The sequence below is a fragment of the Pogona vitticeps genome, chromosome 4, assembly GCF_051106095.1.
Source record: "Pogona vitticeps strain Pit_001003342236 chromosome 4, PviZW2.1, whole genome shotgun sequence".
Classification (NCBI taxonomy): domain Eukaryota; kingdom Metazoa; phylum Chordata; class Lepidosauria; order Squamata; family Agamidae; genus Pogona; species Pogona vitticeps.
This window is the reverse complement of record NC_135786.1, coordinates 205,393,660-205,420,522: the sequence shown is the minus strand read 5'-3', so window position 1 is coordinate 205,420,522 and position 26,863 is coordinate 205,393,660. Positions and strand designations below refer to the sequence as shown.

Sequence of the window (26,863 nt, the reverse complement as noted above, 5' to 3'; positions counted from 1 at the left end):
GTTGGCGTGCTTGGGGCATATGAATAGCCCCATGCCGTGGCAAGTAGTGTGAGGAGATGAGCTTTTAGGAAGTTCCTGGTAAGTCACATGGTGCAAAACATCATATCCCCCTTTTTGATAGACGACAGGGCTCCGACGGGAGCTGGAGTTTTATTAAGGGGCTCTCAGGCTGCAGTTCACCTAGGGTCACAAGGCTCGGTGGGTTGTGGCACTGGGGATACCCTTATAAATGAACACATGCTGGTTAGAACACAGAAATAGGAACTCACCCTGCTTTTGAATCCAGAGGTAAATACTACACCGGATTTCCAGATAGATCGCACTATGGTAGGCCCTCTTGTTGATTGGGGTTTCAATTTAAGTAGTTAATAAAGTTGTGGCCCAGGTTTAACCCAACAACCTGTGTCATCTCTTTATTTCCAGGCTGGGTGAGCAATGCAGCTCATCCCGAGATGGCTGAAGTCCTCGACTTTTAAACACAACAACCACAACCACAATATTATGCTAGGTTCAGTACTTGTATGACTTTTCATTAGCTGTGGACGAAGGTACGAGAGAAGACCTCTTAGGTTGTCATGTTTTTTTTGGGGGGGGGGTGTATTTAAGAAAATTGATACTTCTGTATGCTTTTTTTCTTCTGATGTTTTCTAAAACCTGCCACTTCCGCAGGTGCAATCTGTGAACTTCCTTTTTTCTCCTCTACCCGCTCCCCCGGACTGAATTAATGCTGCCACATCTAGTGCAGGACCGATTTCAGTTTTCAAATTTAACACAAAGTAGAGGGGAAATGGAATCCCCCACTTCCATTGCTATTACAGGTGGCAGCTTTAATAACATACTGGGCAGTAGGGAAAACCACCACTTTAGTAAGCATACACAGAGACCTCAAACCAGACAAATCAGTTTGTTCTCCCACCTTTCTAAAAAAAATGCCAAATGGCTGTTGTTCAGCAAATGGACGTAGTGAAATGAGACAGCTGTTAAAGTTCACTCCTTCATTGTAAAATCATTTTTAGAGATAATAATGCCATAAATTTGGTATCTTTATCCCTTTCACAATGTCTTGCTTAAATTATCAGGAGACAGAAAAAGATCCACAGCAAGAAAATTAAGCCATACAAAGAATGCAAGACAAACAGATTTCTAAAATTAGCCACAATCCTTCTGCAGTTTCCAGAAACAATGAAGAAAGAAATTTCTCCAAAATTACCATGCCATGATATCAACTTCTGAAAGCATTGATTATACGTTGCTTTGGCATATTTCAGTGAAGTCAGTTTCACATTTGACTTATCATTTCTTAACATGAAAGAAAGATAAACACCTGAATTCCTGATCACATTACTTTCCTTAACAGATGAGGCATCTTCCTAAATGTGAAAAAGAACAGAAATTGGACTAAATTAAAAGATAAGACTCATATGAATAGGACTTTGATCAAAACAGAACGCAGTAGCTCTCCTTTTGTACAACAAGAAAGTCTACAGCGAAAGCACTAAACTTACAAAAGCTATTGAAGAAGGTTTCATGGGGCCTTGACAGATCACATGCTGACAGAACTACTGCTGGAGTCTCAGTGGAAATCTGGCTTGATGTAATTAACAAAAGGGCTTGACCTACACAAAGACAAGAGTAATTTTTTTAACAATAATGAAAAAGCAAAGAGACTAGAGAGCTCTTACATGAACCCAAATGAGGTGGGGGAGGAAGTGGAACTACAAATTTCTATGACACTTTTGTAACTGTGGGTGGTAAATTACTACAGACTTTTCTCATGTGTGAATTTGCCTGACTAAAAAAAGATAGGTGTTAGATCTAGGTTCTGTGTTATTTAGAAAGAAGAGGGTGGACAACAACAACTTTTACAGTATTGGACTAGGTTGGAGAAAAGTCAGGTTCAAGTTTCTTCTCAGTCATTCTTCCTATACGCAACCTACCCCACAGGGCTGCCGTGAGAATAAAAAAGAGGACCATATATTTTTTGAGCTCCTTGTGAGAAAAACAGAATGGGACATAAAAATAATGAACAAAATAAATACAAACAGGTTTCGTTATTGCTTGCATTAATCAGCATGCCTCCGTCAGAAACTGTTATGAGACGGATTTATTTTCAGCACATGCTCCAATAAAAGGTTTCCTTAGATGCTCTTCCTGCATTTCCCTCCATTCACCACAGCTGGTTGAGACTTTGCTAACACTGCCCATATTGTCAGGACAGGACAAAGCTTGACCAATTAAGGCCTGTCCACATGCCAGCACACCACACATGATGATCTTAGAACCTTCTTAGAACCTGAGACATGGATATAAAGATACTAAATTTATAATAAACCCCAAGTCCATACTTAGAACCAAATTGTTTCAACCTGAATAACTACAAGACTAATTTACTGTGTTTCTGGGCAGACGAGGCAGACAATTATTCTCTTTTTGTGTCCAAGTTTCATTTCTCTGTGTAACATCGATTTACTTCCAATGTGATCCCTTTGGGCATCTGAGGAATGACTACTTACCCTGAAAACTTAACTCCAGAAATAATACTGAACAGGACGATGAAAAAGTTGGAAAGTCATCTGAACTAGCAATTGTTATAACATTCTTTCCACTGACATTTCTTCTGGATGTGTGTGTTCCAAAATACCCAGAGTAGTTTGTGGAACTGCACTGTTATGTGAGCAATCCACCATTGTTCCATTTCTGTTCCAGACTTGGAACAGAAAGATGTATATGTGCATGCTGCCATTAGCTTCTTTTCGCTTCTGTCACCTGTATCCTTAAGGTAAGAGGTGGCCCAAGTGTTTGCACATACTGAATATGAAAACTCTTGATGCTTAAATGTTGTTCTAGTCAAGGGTGTATGTGGGAGGACAACACATATGGAGAAACAGAACTGACACCTGTGACAAGCTGATTGCAAGTGTATTGGTTCTCAATTCGTTAAGAAATTACCCACATTACAAAGTGGAGGAAAGCCAGAGTGGAACATGGAGCGCACATAACCCACTGAACTATGAGGCAGTAATAAAAGTGAATTAAGGAAAGTACACAGAGAGAATATTTTGATCAGCTCCATAGAATCATAGAATAATTGAGTTGGAAAGGACCTATAATGGCATCAAGTCCAATTGCTTGCTCAATGCAGGAATCCAAATCAAAGCAGATGACTGTCCAATTTTCTCTGGAGTGCCTCCAGTGTTGGAGAACTCACCACCTCCCAAAGCAATTGGTTTCTGTGACAGACAGGTCAGTAACCACTCCTGTCCATCACAATGGAACCCTGATTCAGGAGCCAATGGTTGAACAGAAGAGGCGGAACTAAGGAAATATAAAGGGAATGAAAGACAGTTAAAGATCAGTAAGAGTTAGAGTTAGGGATATGAGTTTGAGTTAGGGAGTTCAGTTAAGGATATCAGAAGCAGTTTAGGCAGTTAGGACAAGTCTTGTGTTAGAGAAGAATAGAGAGAGAGAGAATAAGATAAGAAATGAATACATACCTTGATTAACATGATTGTAAATAAGCAAATATAAATGTTATAAAAGCACAGTTTATTGAATGAATAAAATAAGACCATCCATGATTTACTTTATATGATTAACTTATAAACACTTAAATAAACATTGTTTTATGAAATAACACTGATTTAAGAGTCATATTTGATAGAGTGAGGAATAAGGCCTCTGGTGGCAGCGGAAAGGGTTGGAAAGTAAATGTCATACCCAAAAGTGAACCTGGGTTGTGTGGAAGAACAAACGGGGGAACTGGTGGTGTGTGACAGTTCCATTGTAGTACTGCTCTAATTGTTAAGAAGTTTTTCCTGATATTCAGTCTAAATCTGGCTTCCTATTGCTTGAGCCCATTGTTGCATGTCCTGTACTCTTAAATGATCAAGAACAGATCCTGACCCTCCTCCATATGACCACCTTTCAAGTATTTGAAAAGTGTTACCCCTCAATTTTCTTTTCTCAAGGCTAAACATAACCAGTTCTTTCAGTCTTGCCTCATTTCTTCTAAATCTCCATCTACCCTACAAGGATCCTATCTGCCTAGATATCCTAACAGGGTAGGAAGGAGTAGCAGCTGCTCTCTGCAACAGTATCACCTATGCAAATGAAGGAAATGAATAAAAATGTCCAGTTAGAATAGCACAGTACTGTATACAGTATTCAGATTGGCCTAACCTAATGTCTTGTACAAGTAACAAAAGACATTGAGAAAGTGACAGGCATGCAGAGTTACCAAGTAAATCTTTGGATTCAAACGCCATGACGTGAATTTTACATGGTGGGTACACTGAGATTTGTGCAGACATAAATTCTACCCACTCCCTCCCATTATTCTTTCTTTTTCTTTCCTAAGCTTACAGTACAGCACCTCTGCAATTAGGACGTCATTAATACCACACACTGTAATAGAGTCTTTCAAAGTATTTCTTAACCTTTAGGCATACACATAGTCCCCATTAGCTTTAATGTGAATCATGTCTACGTATCAAGGGGCGAACAGGCCAATTAGAGCCAGTACAACATATCTATTAATCTTCAGGGTCATACTCAAGGTCATGTGCTCCAAAAATGTTTATGAAAATGAGTTTCTATACAAGCACAAGAGGGAATAGGCCTGGAGATTGTTAAAACTGTATGAATGCATTGTAATCATATTTTTATATTAATGCAAGTGTAGAATTATGAAATGCAGGTTTGTTCACAGGTTTTCGTCAACAAAGAGTTTATAGCAGTTAACAACTTGCAGCAAATGGTCCAGGGTTATAGCCTGGTTGCTGGTCCAAGATGTCAGTTGTTTCTCTGACATGCATGTTCCTGTACTTAATACAGTACTGGCAGTTCAGAAAAAAATGCTGCTTTTAACCAAATGCTATTTAAAACAGAAGAGATATCAAATTGTGACAGGGATTTTGAGCTGAGGGACAGGTTCTGCATCTGAATCTCCTTTGGATTTCATGACAGGTACGGACTCCTCAGGGATATTTCTGATGCCACTGGTAAAAACACTCTCCAACTCTCTCAAGGAAAAATGTCATATTAACAAAGAGCTTTAGTTTTCAGGTGTGTTGGAGAGATCCTCACTTTGCTCAGTTTTCAGAAAAACACATTTCAACTCCATTTATCAACAGGCTTAAAGTACGAGCGTATAGCTACAAGCCTCCTGCTCCTTGTGATTATCATTGCTGCGCAGTTTCTTCAAGGCCTCTCTCTAACTCACTCTCGTTTTCGCCCTTTTCTTCAAGACTGGTTTTTCACATACCCATTCAGAATGCTCTTTCTCAATCCATTATCAAACCTGCACTTTCTTCAGCTTCTATGCCTCTCAATTCCCTGTGCCCTGATTTCCTTATATCCCAACACTCCTGCCCATTCTCCGCCATTTCATGTGTGAAGGTTTAACCTCAGCCAAACATTCCCTTCCCTCTCAAAAAGCAGACTGTAATTTTCTTTGTTCCGAGCAACTGTACATTTCAGACCAACCACACCAAATCAGTCAGTGCCAAACACTTCACTGCTGCAAGCAGAGTACAATATAAATAATCTAAATGCAATACATCCATTGTTTTCACAGGAAAATAAAGGATCTCAGTTTTGATACTTTCTACTTCTTCTAACAGTGATTCTGTGATGAACATCAAAAAGAGTACAGTGGTGGAAAGGTCCAGGGCACAGTGAAAAGTGCTATAGAGATGAGCATAAGTCACTGGTTTGGTGATTTGTAATGGTTTGTTCTTCAGATACACAGATATTCCGTGGGAGCCCCAGATTACCTGCTCTGCCTTGCCTCCTCTGGAGGGCACTCACTCAGAGGCAGCATCCCAGGCTTCCCTGCTTCACCTCCTCCTCTGAGTGGGCACCCACTGAAGGAGTGTGAAGGAGCAGAGGCGAAGAGTGTGCCGTCCTTGGCTGTCAAGCCGGAGGAACAGATGAAAAAGGGGGAACATCAGGAGATGACAGGATCTGTAGAGGAAAGGGCGGGAGATTTGAAGGCTGAGGAGAAGGCGGGAAAGACGGAGGTTTGTTTGGTAGAAGGGGAGTGGGCGGAGCAGGAGATGTCAGCATGGGAAGAGGATAAAAGCGAGGAAGGAGTGGTGTGGTTTAGTACTGTGGTGGAAGAATATGAAAGAAGCAAGAGGAAAGAAAGAAGGCGTTTGAAAGGGTACACACTCAAGGACTCTTAAGGGACTTTCCTAACCTGAAAGTGGGAGGACTCCTACCGAATCCGGAGAGTGAGACCGAAAGATCAAGAAGAGTGGTAACCCACGAGTGGACTGTCATAGTGGCACCAAGAGAAGCTGAGCTGTGGCATGAGTGGGGAGAAACCCATTGTCCATTTCCTGAGGGTCCCGATGAAAGGGGATGGGTGAGACACTCACGCTGTGGGAGTATTTGTGCAATCAGGAGTGCCCCACCCCCGCGACTGGAGGACAAGGGATGGCGTGGAACACAACCCCGTTGAGTCCATGGGACTATGATAAAAGTTATGTTGATGATACCAGTGGCCTGTTGCCCAAGTTGGAACCGTCGATACCTACAAGTGAAGTGCTGGTGGACATTGGGGAGAATAAAGTTAATAGTTTGAAAGTTATAAAGACTAAGCCGTTATTATTTCCCGCCGAAAATGAGGGACCGCCAGAGGGAGGTTGCGAACCCCTTCACAAGGAGGCCGGAGAGCCAGGGCACCCACATAACACCTGTCTGTCTGAAAAAACTAACCATTACAGACTGCCAAAATACCAGTTCATACCCATCTGTTGTTATAATCTGTTTACCTCTAAGGATATCACTGTGGTGTGAATTCATGCATTTTCAATTATTTGCCTCAGCCTACTTCTACCATCTTTTGCTTTCACAGTAATTTTTGTTTTGTTAAGGTTAATTATGTAGTTCATGTGTTTGTTGGGAACATATTCTCTCCTACTGTATTTGTACAGTGATGGTGGGGAAATCGATGGTACATGTAGAAGATCAATTACTTGGATGAGCAACATCAGAGATTGGCTGGGCCTTAATAGAGAACTAATATATGTAACAAGAGATATGTAGAAAAGTGTTGTGTTGGTAGCTAACGGTTTAGGGCCTCGATACTTGGCGGAACGCCTTCTCCCATCAAGATCTACCCGTGTCACTCGTGCGAGCCAGGAGGTGAGGCTGAGGAGCCTAACGCCGAGGGAGGCCCGGAAGGAAAAGACAAGAAATCAGGCCTTCTCGGCGGTGGCTCCTCGCCTCTGGAACAATCTCCCTCCTGAGATTCGCGGGTCTCCCTCACTGAGTATCTTTAAGAAGCAACTGAAGACATGGATGTTTGGGCAGGCCTTTCCATCACATTCCTCTTGACCTCCCTCTTTCCTCTTTACTGTTTTGTTTTGTGTTTCGTGTAATGTATTGTAGTGTTTTTATTAATTAGAATTGTTTATTTATATTTTTTTATTGTATCATTTTACTGTTGTTAGCCACCTAGAGTGGTCCTCACCGACCAGATAGGCAGGGTATAAAATAAATAAATAAATAAATAAATAAATAAATAAATAAATAAATAAATAAATAAATAGCTAGCTAGCTAGCTAGCTAGCTAGCTAGCTAGCTAGCCTCAGCAACTGAAAAGGCACCTGGAGAGATGGAAAGAAACAGTGGGGGGAAACCATCCACCTTAGCCAACAGGCTAGACGAAAAGTGACAGTGAATTGTCAAGTTTCAAAATATACAGAGAGGAAAGATGGTTTTCTATCTTGTTCAACTGTTATCTTGCTCCATTTTTGCAGCTTTTCAAATGTACATTCTATACATACCTTTCCTCTGACAAAACTTTAAAAGATGCATTTTCCAAAGTTCTTCATTTTTTAAAAAAAGGAAAATCTGTTGATAGTTAAAAATAATCCTACACTTTAAAAAATAAATAAATAAATAACACTAATACACTTATCAAGGAGAAGGTAATCTCATCAGATTCAAGCATTTAAGGCAAGAGAGGAAAGGTAAATGCAGGAATTTCAATAACGCAAAATGCTGACAGCATAAAGTATTAACATGAGTAGGATAACAGCACTCTGTACACAACTATCTATCTGTTCAGGAGAACTGACATTCCACAGATTTTTTATTTTTAGTTTTATTTATATGCCACATTTCTCCCAACAAGAGACCCAGATGTGGAACTGTATATGCTATTGCTGTGGTGAGGGAAACAGTGTCTGCTGAATGTACTGTAATGCTGTTGGTGAGAGTTTTTAAAGGAAGATGGTCTCGTCCAGATAGCATCTACTATCAAACCACAGATAGGAAAGTTAAGACTTAGGCGGGGTGGGGGTGGGGAGGCAGACTGGGAAGAAAAGTGATGGAAAGTGTCCTTTTGTGGAAATACTGTACATGAATAGTGAAATCCTGTGTACATCTGCTCAGCAGTACACCCTACTACAAGGGCAGGAAGCCTCTTTTATCCCAAGGATCAAATTCAATTTCAGAGAACATCTTGGAAACATAAAAGTGCATACAACCAAAGACAAAAGACTGGGCCCCAAAAATAGTGGCATATTTTAGCTCACTGTAAAGGACTTCAACCCTGAGTGCTCACTGGAAGGACAGATCCTGAAGCTGAAGCTTCAATACTTTGGCCATCTCATGAGAAAAGACCCTGATGTTGCAAAAATGTGAAGGTAAGAGGAGAAGGGGACAACAGACGACGAGATGGTTGGACAGTGTCATCAGAGCGACCAACATGAATTTGACCCAACTCTGGGAGGCAGTGGAAGACAGGAGGACCTGGCATGCTCTGGTCCATGGGGTCACAAACAACAACAAAGGACTTCAAGCTTCAAGTAATCACATCCCCTGCTGATGCAGGAATCCAAAGCTAAACCAGCTATGATGGAGGCCTGTCTTATCTGTTTAGAACCCTCCAACAAAGAATAGCGATTCCTGCTCTCCAGAGTCCTAGTCCATCACTCTATCCACTACACCACACTGGGAATCAGTAACTGGGTTGAAAACAAAACAAAAAAGAAAACAAAAATAGAAGCCTGTGGCACTTTTAAAACCAAAAAGAAAAATTGAGTATGAGATATCATGAAGTTACCTTCCACTTCTTCACCTGCACTGTAAGACTGAACTGAAGCAGTTTACCAAGGAAAGGAAGAAATGGCGCCAGCTAAAAAGGAAAGAGTTAAAGGGTTTGCTTTTTTTAAAAAGAGAGTGGGAGATGAGAAAAAAAGATATCTTGACGCCAGGTGTCAAAGTTGCCAGCACAGGTTGAGCACTCAACAGCTGAAACAAATAGTACATGATATTAAGCATCATACAGTGTACGAAAGCACACATACTCTTCCTATTGTAACTTGAGATCACAAAATTAAGCACATTGGCAAAATATTCAGGGAAGACAATGAACCTTTCACAGTGCGTGCCTATTTTTTTTATTGATTTAAAAAAAAACACCCGCCGGATATGGTAATAGATGCTAATTCCGATGCCTTAAAAATGAAGAGGGGGATAAATTCATGGGCCAGAGCTCTACCTATTGCTCTTATTTATTGTTATGGCTCAAACAGAATATCCACGTTCAGGGATAATACAACTCTTAAGTGTCTCCTGGTGTTATCCTTCCCCGCCAAGAGAGAATCACCCAACAAGGAGATTGGGTCGCTGAATGCCAACCTCTATGCTCACTTTTGAGCCCTCTCTTTTTGTCAGGGTTTTTCAGGTAAGCTCGGAAAACGCCCCCTCTCTCCCCACCCCCTCCTTCCTAAACAGAAGCTGCTGTTCCGAAACCTTTTCTGCGCTCACACCTCATTGGTTAAAACCCCTCGGGCTTCCTTTCCATATGATTGGACGCTGGATATGTTCGTCAAGCAGCTGAAGGCGCGTGGCATCGTAGCATCTTCTGAGCACTCCAAGAGCCGTACCAAATCCGCAGATATAAGAAGGATAGACACTATCTTATTTTACGACTTGTTTAGGCAATTTCCGGGATTATACTCTTTTTTAAAAAAATAGCCGTTCTTCGGGGCGCGAGTGTTGCCTATAGGGAAAAAAATGGAAAAACAAGAACACTATTTTACTAGCGATTGAAAAGAGCTCTAAAGGCTAAAAACGGCTACTTTATGCGGCCCACTGGTATTGTATCCAGACAGCTGGTCTGACAGGGGCTTAGAGAAGAATATACAACGACCTTGCATTGGAGTCTATATTTAATATTGGGCTTGTGTCAAATGTCTATTAAAATGAGCACTCCAGTAGCAATACCAACATCGTTAACTTAATCATACGAAAAGGTCCACTGAGCGGCTTAGACACGTTGCCTCTGCAAAGGCTTGAAAACCCCAATCTCATTTCTCTACTGGAAAATGAGCAAGTTAGATATAACGCGCCAAATGAGATTTACTGTTCCTTTTGGGGTGTTCTTTCCTCGATCAAAACTTTGATAAAATCCTGGTTTTCTCCAATAGTTCTGTGATCGGCTCTCAATTCCACCCTGGAAGAAAACAAACGCACTTTAAACCAGGTATTTCTAACATTTGTAATTTTCATTTCCTATCTCTATGGGCCAACGTGAAAAAAAAGAGAAGCTGACACGCCACGAGCGGCCGCTCTAGGAAATTGCAAGGACTCTCACTAGTTCTTCCTGTTTCTTATCAGATGTAAGCTTGTCGGTTCCCCTAGCAGTGGTAATAATGCAGCGCCGTAGAGATGAGATGGGCGGGGGGGGGGGAAATCAAGCTCGGCCTCTCTAGGCATCTCAGAGGGAGAACTCTGTGTTCGATGTGAAATCCGGGTCACCCAATTTCTTCTCGCCGCTTTCCCCGCCCCTTTCTGGGCCGCGCACGACGGGGGAGAGGGAGGTTATGCCACCCGGAGTAGCCCCCCCCGCTCAGGAAAAGAGCGGCAGGTCAGTATATGAGGTGAGAGAGAGGGCTGAGGGGGGGGGGGCGGCGGGGGGGCGGGCCCGGTGGGACAGCGAGAGAGTGAGAGGACGGCGCCTCTAGTCGCAGTTCACGTTTCACGGGACGACGGGTCTGGTTGTGCCCGAGAACCAGACAAGACCCCCCCCCCCCTTTCTTTCTTTCTGGTGTGGACAGGGTGCCTCCCCTTCCCAAAATTTTTAACGAGCATAAGCGTGACAAGAGGGCTCTCTCCTCTTTTTAAAATAATAATTTAGAAAAAGCCTTTCCTCAATGGTCCTCAGTTCCTGCTCCTCCACCTGTTTTATACATTTGCTTCAGACGGCTCCAGATGCGTGGATAGCAGCCGTCAAGGATACTGGGAATTGAAGTCCACAACCTCTGCATGACCAGGGGTGAAGGACGACCTCCTTACCTGTTGAACTTTTGCCTGCAGTGTAGCTGCTGTTGTATTGATGGCTCGACCTTTCTACTATCACCTTTCATCAAAGCGCTTAAGCACAATGTAGATGGCGATAAGCATGATCCTTTACCATTGTCACCATCACTTTTCCTCTGTGAAGCAGGCTAGGATTGTGAGTTAGACATTGACGCAAAGTCAGCCACGAAGTAGGGAAGGGAAACTGAAACAGGACTTCATTAGTTTAAGCCTGGCATTAACCGCTACACACCTTAGGGACATATGATAGTTTTGACGGATGAGGGAATTAGCAACAGTTGTTGAACATGTTATTTTAAACAGTTATATATCTATCACTGTGTTGAGATTTCAGTTTGGTGTGATTATCTTCAACCATTGCCCCTTCTGGGGTTTTGCATTTCAAATTCCAGAGTCCAAGGTAGTACATCAATAGTCTGAGAATCAAAGTTGAAAAGATTTGGAAGGCCAAGACCAACTGAAATGGCTCAGAAAACAGTAAAGCAATAGATGAGATTCTTCTTAGGCAGGCCTTTTGAGGTGCGGTATGAGATATCTGCATCATTGCTGCCTAGGAAGCTTGTATTGTTTAATATAACAACAGTTACCATAAGCGGGGTTATACAAGACGGGTGAACAAAGTACAGTCCCTTTGACGCTCTTGCACAGCAACTTCCATCAATCCGAGGCAGTTTGGCTACTGGTGAGAAATGCTGGGAACGGAATTTAATAACAGTCCACCATTACTGCTGGAGAATAATCTTCTTTATGTTTAGAAGCCTGTACACATGCTGAAGAACATCCACATGAACTTTGCCAGAGTGGGACAAAGCTACATCGTTGCATGTGAGATTATGCTATGCGTATACCAACACTAGTACAGTAGAATGGCACATTTTCCTTGTGGGTATGTGCCTATCCGTTAATCCATAACATCACATGCAGTGATACTTGGAAGCCTAGAAAAAAAGTAGGTGGAAACTCCTCAAAGTTTGAAATGCACTAATGCAGATCACAAGAGACATCAAGAAGCTAAAAAAAAGTTTATGTGGATTGAACAACATTTAAAAAAATACAAGAAGGAAGGACCTAGATAAAGAAGCCGTTTTCCTTACTATCTGGTTGTGTGTTTATCTCTGTCCTTGACAAGGAATAAAATTAGAGTTCAGGGCTGAAAGAGGCAAGCACCTTCCCTTGCACCTTTCTCCCAAGGTTACCCGCCTATATGCATAAATAATAACACTTAGAGACCTGGGAGTGTAAGTTCCAAAACATGTTTTTAAAGCATTTTTTACATGAAATTAAGCACTGGTACATATTGAAGGGCATGTGTAGCGTTCCCCATTTTTTAGGTCAATGGTTCATGTTTTGTTATGTAATGGTTCATGCATATTCATGTTGCTGAGAGGCGGAGCCAAGAGAGGCTATAAGTCAGTAAGAGTAACAGAGTCGGTCAGTAAGAGTGGAGTGTGAGAGAAGGGGATAGAGTGTGGAGTTTGGGCAATTCTGAGGAGTGATTAGAATTATGAGTGTATTATCTAATAGAAGGTTGTTATTAATAATAACTTTACCTACAGAAGAACTTCGTGAATCAGTTTAAGTTTCTGTAATCAATAAACAAAAGTTCTATTTAAAAGACCTTGAAGTGTGGACCTGAATCTTCCTGAAGTTATGTTGATTTAGTGATCACCTGGTGGCAGCAGTGTAAAAGAGGGGATTGTTTGCCTTCATGTGCTCTGAGGCTTGACGGTCAAGCAAGGGGCACGAGGGTGAACGCCACAGCTGGATTATGGAGAAAGCCAGAGAGTTCCAGAAAAATATCTACTTCTGCTTCATTGACTATGCAAAAGCCTTTGACTGTGTGGACCACAGCAAACTATGGCAAGTCCTTAAAGAAATGGGAGTGCCTGACCACCTTATCTATCTCCTGAGAAGCCTATATGTGGGACAGGAAGCAACAGTTAGAACTGGATATGGAAGAACTGATTGGTTCAGAATTGGGAAAGGAGTATGACAAGGCTGTATATTGTCCCCCGGCTTATTTAACTTATATGCAGAATACATCATGCGGAAGGCTGGACTGGAAGAATCCGAAACCGGAATTAAGATTGCCGGAAGAAATATTAACAACCTCCGATATGCTGATGATACCACTCTGATGGCAGAAAATGAGGAGGAATTAAAGAACCTTGTAATGAGGGTGAAAGAGGAGAGTGTGAAAAACGGTCTGAAACTCAACATCAAAAAAACTAAGATCATGGCCACTGGTCCCATCACCTCCTGGCAAATAGAAGGGGAAGATATGGAGGCAGTGACAGATTTTACTTTCTTGGGCTCCATGATCACTGCAGATGGACACAGCAGACACGAAATTAAAAGAAGCCTGCTTCTTGGGAGGAAAGCGATGACAAACCTTGATAGCATCTTGAAAAGCAGAGACATCACCTTGCCAACAAAAATCCGAATAGTCACAGCTATGGTTTTTCCTGTCGTGATGTATGGAAGTGAGAGCTGGACCGTAAAGAAAACTGACCGCCGAAGAATTGATGCCTTTAAATTGTGGTGCTGGAGGAGGCTCTTGAGAGTCCCCTGGACTGCAAGGAGAACAAACCTATCAATTCTAAAGGAAATTCTCTAGCCGCCTAGAGTGGTCCTCACCGACCAGATAGGCAGGGTATAAATCAAATAAATAAATAAATAAATCAACCCTGAGTGCTCACTGGAAGGACAGATCCTGAAGCTGAGGCTCCAGTACTTTGGCCATCTCATGAGAAGAGAAGACTCCTTGGAAAAGACCTTGATGTTGGGAAAGTGTGAAGGCAAGAGGAGAAGGGGACGACAGAGGATGAGATGGTTGGACTGTGTCATTGAAGCAACCAACATGAATTTGACACATCTCCAGGAGGCAGTGGAAGATAGGAGGGCCTGGCGTGCTTTGGTCCATGGGGTCACAAAGAGTCAGATACGACTAAACGACGACGAATAAATGTTCTGTTGGTAAATAGTGGTGAAAAATTGAATAATTGAAAAATTGAATTGATGAACAGAAACGTGAAGGATGCAAGGACTTTTAAAATAAATCGGAATTGACTATTATTTTAGTGGTTAATTATCTATGTAAAAGTTTCCTGATTGTGATATAAACATGCTGCTAATACCTCAGTGTAAATGATAAGGTAAAGAATATTATTGAATTGTAGTGGAATGTTTAGTGTAAAAAGGTATTGTGATTGTTATCATAAATGTGGTATTGCTTACAGAAGTGTGCCAGATGGTAAGTAAAGTTTCATGCAATGATGCATGTTTGTTTGTGATGGAAAATGTGTTTCCCCTCCCAAACAAACATATTTAAGGGGGGAGGTATGTAGCGTTCACCCTTATTATGCTAAATAAGTCATGTATTATTCATATTTTATGCTGATGAGGTGGAGAGGCCGAGCCGAGAGAGAGGTTAAAAGGCAGAGCCTGAGAGGAGGAGTCAGTCAAGAGTTCAGTCAGAGTTAGAGAGAGAGAGAGAGAGAGAGTTGGGAGATTTGAGGTGTGATTAGTCTAAGGGGTGAATAATAACCTGTGAGATTTAAATAGAAGATTGATGCTTGATGAACCTGAAGTAAATACTTATGAATTATTAAAGAAACATCTGTAATTAATAAGTCTGTTTTAAGAAAAAGTGAAAACTGGATGGACCTTCATCTTTCCTAAGTAAAGTACATTGATTTAGTGATCAACTGGTGGCAGCACGTGAAAAGTTGTTTGGTTTGCCTTTGTGTGCTCTGTGTTTGGAAGACAAACAGGGGCCTCGAGGGGCAAACGTCACAATGGTTGATGTTCATATTCACAAAGAATTTTGCTTTCAAGGAGTCCTGCAATATCTCAGAAATTTGCATGGAGTTGCTTAGTGAAAGATACTTTGCTCTTTGATATCATTATAGTGAAATCATTACTGAAGACGAACATTCTAGATTCTGCTATATTAGCAGTGATTACCCTTTTTCAAATTTATCTTTCATGAGCAAATGCCTAAATCTAATTGCTGCCTCCATCAGATGAGACCCATTGAATCACCTGTGGTATGGTCAGTCAGCACAGTAAAGTCCATTGATTCATTGGATATAACATAGCTGGAACTACCACTTGGATTCCGGTCAAATTTTAAAGCATCATGTTACCTCTAGCAGTCTTGGAAGACATTGAATCTGATCCATTCTGGCTTTAAGTAGAAATTGTCTTGGCCACCTTGATAGATCACTTGTGAATGTGTGGATCACAGTGAATTTGACCATATTGGTTTTTCTGATGTTCTCAGTCCTATTTGATACCATAACTTCTAGTTTTTTCTGCATACTGAGGTGGGACGTGTTGGCAGAAGTTTTTTCTTGGCTCCAGTGCTTTGAGGAACAGGATAAACTCAGAAGGTAACACTGTTCTACCCCTTTGTATAAACTCAACAGTTCTGTCTTGACCCCCATGCTTTTGAACATCTCCGTGAAACTGTTGGGAGGAGTTCTCCAAAGTCTTGGACTGAGGTATTAGCAGTATGTCTGTATTTTTTTTCCACCATCCTAAAGGAGCAGTGGAAGCATTGGAAACAATTGGAAAACATCATAAAAGAACAGGGCATTAAAAATTCTGGTATAAAATAACTAAAATAAACCCTAACTAAAAAAAATCAGATACATTTGTTCTAAATATTGATACCACAGATTTTTGAAAACTTTGGAGAAGAACTGTTTTACCTCGCACCAAAATAACTATGAGGAAGTTGATTTTCTGCTTCTAATCTGAAGAAAGTTGGGATACACGAGGAAGAAGAATTTAACAGCTGTTTAGGCTACCATCGTAAACCCACTTACATAGGAGTATACTTCATGAACTCTTTGGGACCTCAGTGGATATGTACAGATCATTGGGACTTTTAGTAGAGATGCATGGGATTGTGTTGTCAAAGATTTTTCTTTCTTTTAGTGAATGTCCATAAGAGATCACTGTTGTTGTTGTTGTTGTTTTGAAGTCTTGTTTATAGCAAAAAGCCAGTAAGTGAAGGTGAGAACTATACTCACAGATTCAGATCATGTTTAAGAATGTCACAGTAGATATACAAAAAGTGAGTTGAGCAATAGCCATGAGGCCATTTGAGGGACTTCTTACACAGTCCAGTTCTATTGAGCAGACACAGGCTGGGAGAAATGGGTGTGTGCCATCCCCTTGTGAACAAGCACTCAGGTTGATTAGAGTCACCATTGACTCTGGATGGTCCAGTGTGGATCTGGGAGAGTTGGCTGAGGAAGGCAAAAGGATGTTTGTAAGACTGGTTTTCCCCCAGTACATCCAAACAGAAACCTTAGCAGGAGCCTTTATTGATGTTAGTGGTGATAAACAATAAAGTGGATGCCTCATTCATGTGTTGAATAGAACTTTATATATCTAGTTATAGTGTGGAAAATTAGTATTCCACTGCATATTGTTTACTAGGATGCACCATTAACACACGCATACATTCTGAAAACTCAGTGATACCCAAAGAGCTGGTCTTCATATATGTGTGTATGTTGCACACCTGTTTCATTCATTTCTCAGAAGGAATATCTCAGAACCGTTAAATGTGGTAACATATGCAAGAAAGGAAATACCAGTTTGAAATAACATATTCCAAGCATGCCCACTGCACAGTGCTCAGTCTTGATCCAAGCAAAAATGCTATAAGGAAATTAATGCTACATTAGTAGGCACATTTTAATTTCCTTTCAAAGCCCATGGTACTTCCCTTAAATTATTTCCTTAAGATAAAGATTTGAGTGAGCTAAAAAGTGTACAATATAAGCCTCCCATAAGCCCTGTTATCCTTATTAAAAAAGGGGGGGGGGTGAGAACATCTTTCTTATGTTGTGTCAGTCACAAAAGTTAAGTAATTTTGTGCACATCTCTATGTCTGAATCAAAATACTGTTAGGTCATTAGAATCACACATGTGCATGTATATGGGTGTGAAGAAAGACAGCGAGCATGGGCTAACAACTGTTTCATTGACACGCATTACTATAGAATCTGTTTTTATGGAGTGCATAAAATATAGGGTGATGTGGTTTTGGTAGTTGAGTTCATTATAATTGGATGATCAAGAGCACTGTATGCAATCATACAATGAGTTCTCTTAGATTTAAATGTCAAAACATTATTCCACAGAATCAAAGTCTCAATTTATGTGGAACATTGTGGACAACTGGAGCTACAGGATTAGGTCCATTTGCTTATTAAATGTATTTCCTTCCATCTGTTTCTGTACTTTCTTGTATCTGATTAAATTCCTGTGGAGGTTTAATCAAACTTCAACATTCAATGAAATTATTCACATAAGGAACTAGGAATATTTATCCATCATCTTCCATAAAAGTGCAGTTTGCCATGAATAGTAAGAACAATATTTGTGTTCAATTTTTTTTTTGCTTTGTTCAGAGTATGGTGATGAGTATGGATTTTTTTTCAGCAGAGGTCATAGGTCTAACCTTTAGCCATAGGATCTACACTTCTTAGAATGCTTATTGAGAGACATGTAAACAGTATCCAATACATTTTAAGACTACAAATAAGGTAAATCTCTGAAGCTACTTCAACATTTGTTAAACTGCACTCCTGAGTCTTCATGTTGAATACCATAATTCAGGGATTTTTCTATACGGTGGTGCCTTGACTTACGAACTTAATCTGTTCCGGAAGATGGGCGTAAATCGAAGCACCATTTCCCATTGAAATGCAATTAATCCGTTCTGGCCGAAGGGAAAAAATCACACCCATCGGAAACGTGATTAATCCCTTCTGGCCGAAGGGGGGGGGGTGAGAAAAGCAAGCAGAGCATGCGAGACAGATGGAAATGGGGGAAACCAATGCAAAAAGCAAACGAAGCATGCAAGACAGATCAAAAATAAGGAAAGAGCAATTCAAAAAGCAAGCGAAGCATGCAAGACAGATCAGAAATGGGGGGAAAGCAATTGAAAAAGCAAATGAAGCATGAAAGACAGATTGGAAATGGGGAAAGAGCAATGCAAAAAGCAAGCGAAGCATGCAAGACAGATCAGAAATGGGGAAAAAGCAAAGACCAACAAACAAACCCGCAAGACCCATCAGAAATGGGGGGAAAACACTCCAAAAAGCAACCAAACCCCCAAGACCCATCAGAAATGGGGGAAAACAAAAAACAAACCCCCCAAGACCCATCACAGCACAGAAACATAACCCCTCCAGCCCAAAACCATGCTGCAAAAACACCCAGAACAGTTTTTAAAAAGCAAAAAAGAGCACCTTACCTTACCAGGCAGCCTTCTCCGATCGCACACTCTCTAACTGCTGAGGCAAAAGAGCTACAAAGAAGCAGCCTCGTCGCCACCTACTGTTAGAAATTTGAATTTCCCGCCAAGGCAATACTTAACAGTCCACTGTTCTTACTTTGGTTCGTGCATGGAGTTGCCTGGTGGCCTTTGTGGCCACCAGTTTCTCCCTGTCTGCTTTACTGTGGTGCCACATCCTGGGTTGTCCTGTCTTCTCAGCCTGGGTACCCACTAGAGAAAGTAGGCCATTGAAATCAATGGAACACATCTCCTTGTTTCCCAGTAGTGGACCAAGGCAGGAGGTGAGGAATATAACACTGTGGCTAGCCTATAAGCCAGGTCTGAGATGGACCGTATGATGCAAGTGGTTTTCTGAGCCCCTCCCCAAGCTTGTTAACTTGGGTTATCGAGTTGTAACAATTCAAGTATTTTACACCTGGCTCCACAAAAAATGCATACAGTTTTATTCTTTCCTCCACAAGGTGCATATAGTCTATTTACAATATTAATCTTTGTTTAATATCAAAATTATGCCTGTACTCCTCTCATGTAGAACTGGACTTCATTTACTGGAAAATAAGCATTCTAAACTCCACTCCCTGCATCTTATTTGCCACTGCCTATGATAGGAAGATCTGATGTGTTGCCCTGAACCGAGGTTTAGTGTCTGTGTCCACTAAATATGTACAGTGGTGGCCCGCTTGACGACGATAATCCGTTCCAGCAAAATCACTATAGAATGAAATCGTCGTCAAGCGAAAGTAAAAAGCCCATTAGAATGCATTAGAAACCGGTTAATCCGTTCTAATGGGTGAAATACCTGATTGTCCAGCGACCATTTTCTGGTGCTTGTAAAGTGAAAAAGCAGTCTTGAAAACAGCGGGGAGCCATTTTGCACAGCAGGTGGCCATTTTGAAACCCGACGATCAGCTGTTTTTAGATCGGCGTAAAGCGAAAAATCGGTTCCCGAAGCAGGGAACCGATCATTGTCAAGCTATTTTTCCTATTAAAACATTGTTTTGCGATCGCAAAAGCAATCACAAAAACATCGTTGTGGAGCAGATTCATCATGGAGCGGGGTAATCGTTAAGCGGGGCACCACTGTACTAATATTTATGTTAATCTTGATTTGAAAAACAACTAGTACTGCCATATTCTGGGCAAGCAGAGCTGACATAGAAATAGGTCATGCTGTAAAGTGACACTGTGTTTCTAACTATATCTGAAGAAGTGGGCTATAATCTGTGAAAGCTTATGCCAAATAGATTTGTTAATCTTCAAGGTTGCTAGAAGACTGTTATATTCCTAAACTTTCTAACTACGGTGTCCAGATTCTAGAAATGTTTCTGCAAGACAGTGTGACCAGCAGGATATGTGGTGGCATTGATTGGCAGCTGGAAACAATTTTTACTGTGATGAGTGATTACTGATTATCGCTTGCATATTACAACAGAATCACATTGATGTAAATGGCCTTAGGAAGGCAGGCACTTGGATAATAAGAACTTTGAATGAGTTGCAGTGTTGTTTATGGAGAGTTTCACTAATAAGATGTTGCATAAACCATGAATGCAATTAATGGATTTCAGTAGCTGTGCTTCTTATGTTAGGGGTTTAGACATTGTTATCTTTTTTGCTTGAGCTTTAGATTCTGAAGATATGCAAGGCCAGCTTACATAAGTATGAGTGTCTATGACCCTCCATTAGGAAAATGTCATTTGTTTTCTGCTAATTATGCTTTAAAAAAGAATGGGAGTGAGGTGGCAATGACATCGAATTGACATAAATTAGTTTATTGTAGCAGAATTATGGGGGAGAAGGAATGACACCCTAGAGATTGCTCAGACACATACATTTCTGCTGCCAAAGTTTACAAGCCTGTAAATTTAAATGTAGAATTTTTGTAGGCAGAATGCATTGACAAATATGCCTAATGGTAATACATCTACTTCTGAGCCTCAGAACAGGTCAATAATGCTTATATTGATAGCAGCAATGTAGGAGATGTTATTTGGTATTAAAGCTAAAATCCATGTTATCCTCTTAATCATAATTACATTAATATTGACAGGCCCTTGACAATGGCCACTTTACTATTGATAGATTTCTGTCAATAATGCATTTCTAAATAAAATATATTCATTCATAATTTGTACAATACTCAGTAAGCAATGCTAAAGTATATCAGAACAAATACCTATTTTATTGGTGATATCCCACTGTTTGTTTTCTTGCAAGTTTTCTTAAAATTAAACACTCCTAGTTTAATTAAAATAAAAATGGATGCTATATTAGTTTATGTAATAGAACTATTAAACATATAGAAAAAATGAATTACACTTTATTGTCTGAAAGAGAAAGCAATGTGATGTTACGTTAAAACACTGGTTAACAATATTTAAAATAAATTTAAGACCTAGATCATGTGATCTATAATTCGTACCTTAAATACACTAACATTTTGTTTAAAATCTATAATATTTCAATTATGAATTCATATTTTGCTTGATTGTGGCTTTTGGAGAATATTATTATTGACAATAATTCATAGAGCTTTGATTTGACAATCTAATTATCAGTGATCTGACTAAGCTACTGGAGTTGCTAAATTCCTGCTAATATTACATATATTAACACATATCCCATACTGTATTGGAACTGATAGGTGAATGACAGCAGGGAGTTGTACTTGAACAGAAAGAGAAAGTGGGACACAACTGCCTGAAATGTGTAACTTCTAAAGAAGTGTTAAAAGGCTACGCCAGAATACTGCAAGGGTACAAGCTGCCCAACACCTGATACATCTTTCCAGCTGATACAGGCAAGATCTATCACGTAATTACTAAAGTACAATACTGTTACGTTTTGAAAGAAACTAATCCATTGTTTGGCACAGTACAGCCCAGCTGTCTTAAATCCTCTAGTTCTCAATGTATGTTACAGAGAACCCTTGAATTCCTTGACACAATTAGCAGTGTGTCTTGAATGAGCAGACTGATGAAAAAGGAAGATGTTGCTTCAAAAACAGTTTTCCTAGGGTTAACAAATTGTCCCTTAGAACAGGAAGAATTGCTTGGGCTCACAGATTGTGCGGAGTACCATTAGTGGCCAGAAAGCTTCAGAATCATTGGAATGAACAGGGGTTCTTAATAAATGAAATAGATGTGGGAAGTCTTTATCTAAGATAGGAAAGTTGACCACCTGGTTACCTCCCTATGCCATCCTTCCCTGCCCACAGCCAATGAACATTCTTTAATAGTTGCTTGCAGGGCAGCAACTTTGGCTTATATGCTTGATTTAGTTAAGTCACATTTAAATTCTCGAAAGTTACTAATGTTCTCTCTTTTTAGCAGCTTCTTAATTTTCATATTTGATTATTAATTCAGCTGTAGACATGGAAACCTAACACATAACATGTAGAACACTGAAGTGGTATTTTATTTTTTAAAGTTGGAGTAAGCCACCACCTTTTTCCCCCTGCAAAATAATTTGAATAGCAAATGATACATTTTAAAATAAAATATTGTTTGAGGGGGGGATGTTCTGCATGTTATAACCACATTGACAGAGTACAGATTGACTTTCAGTTGTCAGGTTACTATCACCAATAAAGACTATTATGAGTGCCACTCTTTTAAAAGGTAAATATATAAACTGGTAGGCACAGGTAAAATCATTTAGGTTTAAATCTCTGCTTGCTATGACTGACTGGGTAAGTGACATTCTTTCATCTTGATTTCCTCTGAAATGTTCTGACGTGCCTAGTTGTTATTAAGGTGAACAGAATAATTACTTTTAAATCCTCAAAATGTAGTAGAAATTATGTTGATAATAGTATTCTTTATCACAGAAAGCTCTTTGTTGACCATGGCATCCCGGGATGATGACAGCAAGAAAGTGACCCCAGTGCTTAGAGTAAGTCAGCTTGATGCGCTTGAACTGAACAAAGCTCTGGAGCAGCTGGTCTGGTCCCAGTGTACTCGCTGTTTTCATGGATTTAAACCTGGACTCTTGGCTCACTTTGAACCAGAAGTTAAAGCATTTCTCTGGCTCTTTTTGTGGAGATTCACCATCTATTCCAAGAATGCAACAGTGGGGCAAGCTATTCTGAACATCCAGTATAGTAATGACTTATCCCAGGTGGATACATATCAGACATTGAGCAAACAACAGAAGTTATGGTATCTGATTTGCACCACTGGTGGAAAATGGGTAGAAGAAAGGTGTTATGATTTATTCAGTAACCGGCCACTGGAGTCATTCCAAAAGACTAAGTATTTTATTAACTTAGTAGTCGGGTTCCTCAAACTTGGAGAGTTGCTGAACTTCCTGATTTTCCTTCAGAAAGGAAAGTTTGCAACTCTCACGGAACGTATTTTACGAATCAGATCAGTGTTCTGCCAGCCACAAGGAGTTCGTCATATTGGATTTGAGTACATGAACAGGGAACTCTTATGGCATGGATTTGCAGAATTTCTGATTTTTCTTTTACCACTTATTAATATACAAAAACTCAAACTCAGAGTTGCTTCTTGGTCTTTACCTGTGGCAGGATGTGCCAGGAATGAAAATACTTCAGTGATATGTTATAAGGAATGTTCTCTCTGTGGGGAATGGCCTACTATGCCTCATACCATAGGCTGTTCACATGTTTTTTGTTATTATTGTATTAAAAGTAACTATTTGCTTGATATGTATTTTACATGTCCTAAATGTGGCATAGAAGTGCAAGATCTGCAGCCTTTAAAATATAAGATAGAAATGGAGGAGGTACATACACAGTAGACTGTCAGAGGTTTTGAAAAGTGTAACATGTGAGATCTGTCCATCTATAGTAATGTTTAAATTCATCTTTAGCTATAATTATTTGGACCTTTTTCTTTCTGTTGGTTTAGTTTGTGCTTTTTTGTGTTTTCCTTGCTATATAAATGCTTAGCAACTCTAAAGAAATAAGGATAAAAGTGTAATAAAAATATAAGTTTTAAATGAAATCATGGTTATTTTGTCCCATTTTATTTATGCTGCAATAACAAAAGGCATTAAAAGTGAACCTGTTTGAAAGTGGCTGAAGCTTGATTGACAAGTGTGACAGCCAAACATGGGTGGTGGAGTTTTGTGCTATCAAATTGCTTCTGACTTACAACAACATGATGCTCTCCTGGAAGTAATGGTTGCATCATCATCAGAGAATTGGTCATTTCAGTGTTGATGTAGTAGAGAAATTATTGAAGGCCAGCTACTGGATGGCAGCAGTAGTGGAAGGTGATACTGACAGTTTTTCATTGACAATTGGAAAACAAAAGGGTGTGATACGTCTATTAGACCAGGGGTCCTCAACCCCTGGTCCACAACCTGGCATCGGTCTGTGGCCTAGGCAGGACCGGCCCGCAGACACAGATCATCTCCCCCTCCCACAAGTGCCCCTGTGAGGGCACCAGGCCATGTGTGCAAACATGCCATGCCGACCTTATGACCACACTGCACCCCACACGAGCATGCTACGCCCCCACATGCATGTGCGTGAGTTTGCCAGGCCCACCCATGAGTGGGACAGGCCCCCGTGCACACAACCCTGCCCCCTCAACCAGTCCACGGTTGGGAAAAAAGTTGGGGCCCACTGTATTAGACCACTAAAATCTCACAAACAGGTGGTAGCTTTTGAGTTCTGCAGAACTCTTCATCTGGCTGAATCTTACAGAGCTGGAGGCAATGTGGAAAAACAGTATAGTTCCTCAAATCACAGCCAAATGTATGGGCCAGGCTTTCTTGCTTAAAGCAAATTTCAAATAGGGCTTACCATTGTAGACTCGGGAGTAGCAGGTTTCATACCAGGTGATGTAGATTTCCTCATGCTTCCTAATCTTGGTAGACAAAACAGCTACCGGTCATTTAGCACATGCACCCTTCTATTGAAGCACATGGCTTATGCTTGTGTGGAGCAGTGCCTCATAGAAGCAGATCCCATGTCAGACAAGTTTGAGATAACATTTTGATTACACACTAGGGTAAGTTGCAGTCAGTTCCAGCCATATTAGGAGTATTATACAGTGGAGGGGGGGGGGGGAGATGTCATTCTCAACTTGGTGCAGTCCTTGGATAATGGCAAATGTCCAACTTTGGTTGTAGATACTGATAGGGACACATAAGCTAACTTACCTAAGTACTGCACAGACATAGGCAACAGTAAATCACTTGTGAATGCTTTATACCTTACGATGAGACCACCCAGGATGTGTACCCATCAATGTAGAATATAATGGGTACAACAAAATATTGTAAGAATAAACTTGTCACAAAATGGCCAAAATCCAGTTGTTTTGCATAGGAAACCACACTAGAGCAGGCCCATTGAAACAATGGGGATTTGGTATGTTGCATTGATTCAAATGGGCTTATTCTAACTACAACTGTTTATGCTAAAGTAAGTCACAGCGTAGGCTGCTTTGAATCAATGCAATTTATGGAGAAGCTAACTCACAAAAACTCCATTATTCCTATGAGGACCATAAGAATAATGGGATTTTGAAGAAAGAAAGAAAAATCAGGATAAAGCCGTATGATCCTCAAAACAATACAAATGCAGGAATAGGTGATACCTTGATTGGAACTTTAAGAAAATAAAACAAAAAAATAGAGTGAGCTTTCAATGATAATTTACTTTTCTTAGGCTCTGCACCAAGTTCTCATGAGCAATTCCAAAATAATATGTTTATCAAAGTACCAAAAGTTTCATGGCTGCTGTTGGGGGTCAGGCACAGCTTCTTAGATGGAGATAGCTGTGGTTTGCAGTCTGCAAGAGACACTGGTTTGGAATTTATGATCCATCTCTCTAAACAAAAGACGGCCAGCAATCTGATTTCCCCCCTTCCTCTCCCCCTTTCTGTCTTCATTTGAAACTCGAAGAGTTTCTGTTTAGCAGGAGAAAATCAGCAGGGTAACAGAAGCATGGCCAGCCTCCATCGGAGATGGGATGAAAATTGAATTAAACCACTAGGAACAGCCAATTTCAGCCAAATTAAAGCCAAAACACTGTTTTACCTGGTGGGTGGTTTTTGTGTGTGTTTGTTTTGCTTTGTTTTTGATGAGTCGGCTTTCCATCAGTTGCATTGATTCAAAGGAGCCTCTTCTAACTGTGATTTACTTCAGCATAAAAAGTCCTAGAACAATTTACTGTGCTATGCAACAGGATTTTGGCCATTATGTGGTAGCCCCCATTATGCTTTTACTTGCCAGATAATGCTGCAGAGACTTGAGTACATTGTAATTGGGTTAGCCATATGTCTATATCATGCTGATTCACAAATATTTTGGAGTCTCCTCAAATCTGTCTGCCATGACATAATTCTCTAGTGTCACAATGCTGATAGATGTATAGCAAACACCAGGGAGCTGTGGGGCAATGCTGCCTTATGTTGAAATACGTAACACGCAGGCTGAATTGTAGCATGGTGTCATGGAGAGAACTTTTAAGACACCATCACAAAGGCATCCATGCATCAATGCAGATAACTGAGCTGTAGTGTGCACTCAATGCATGGGTGGATACGACACCCACATCATCATATAGGTGGCCTTTGCCTTTACGCACACAAGAGGCATTGCAATATTACTGCCACCATCCCCAGCTAGCATGACCATTGACCATCCTTTGCTAGGATGGTGGGATATGTCGTTCAGTACATCAGAAGGACTTTGATTTCAGTAGTCTTATTTTCTTCCAGAAAGAAAGTGCATAAACAAAAATCCAATGTGGAAAATGAAAAGTTCAAAAGTGAGAAAGTTAGAAAGTCTGCATTATGTACATACACCTCACAACCTAAGTGAATTAATTTTCCCCAAGCAATTGGCAAATGAGGTTTAGAATTACAGTTTGCACTCTTGACAGGAATCCGTAGGGGGTTGATATTAAGCATACTGAGAGTAATTAAGCTGTTGTAATCATTAGTTCAACCGTCAGCTTGGCACAGTGCTACTGTCTCCCCACCTTAGCCACAAGCAAGAACATGAGTTAATTTCTGCTCCTCTTTAAAGTTGTGCCATCTTTAGAGAGAATGAAGTTGTTTCAACTGTTAACAGCTACAGCTCTGTTATGGCTGACATTGCAAGGGTTATTTTGTTATGTTCAAAAAAGGGGGGTATCTGAATATCAGCTCTTTCAGTTGAAAATCACTGTGAATTTGGCATATGGCACTGAGGAGGTGATGGATACATCTTCCAAATAGGAGC

At 40.5% G+C, this 26,863-nt stretch overlaps 1 protein-coding gene across 4 annotated transcripts; it reads left to right on the top strand.

The window, feature by feature from the left end:
• Positions 1-23,628, top strand: PEX2 (peroxisomal biogenesis factor 2). Of its 4 annotated transcripts, none has more exons than XM_020787568.3 (3): positions 1-10,885; positions 21,303-21,458; positions 22,488-23,628. In XM_020787568.3, the coding sequence occupies exon 3, from the start codon at positions 22,505-22,507 to the stop codon at positions 23,420-23,422; it is 918 nt and encodes a 305-aa protein (XP_020643227.2). In that variant the 5' UTR covers positions 1-10,885; positions 21,303-21,458; positions 22,488-22,504; the 3' UTR covers positions 23,423-23,628. The 4 variants fall into 4 exon arrangements, with proteins under 4 accessions (XP_020643227.2, XP_020643228.2, XP_020643229.2 ...); XM_020787569.3 differs by having other exon boundaries at positions 1-10,898; XM_020787570.3 differs by lacking the exon at positions 21,303-21,458.
• Positions 23,629-26,863: the final 3,235 nt, after the last annotated feature.

Excerpts from the sequence above, each read along its gene's own strand:
- PEX2 (XM_020787570.3), top strand. The coding sequence starts at position 22,505 with ATGGCATCCCGGGATGATGACAGCAAGAAAGTGACCCCAGTGCTTAGA.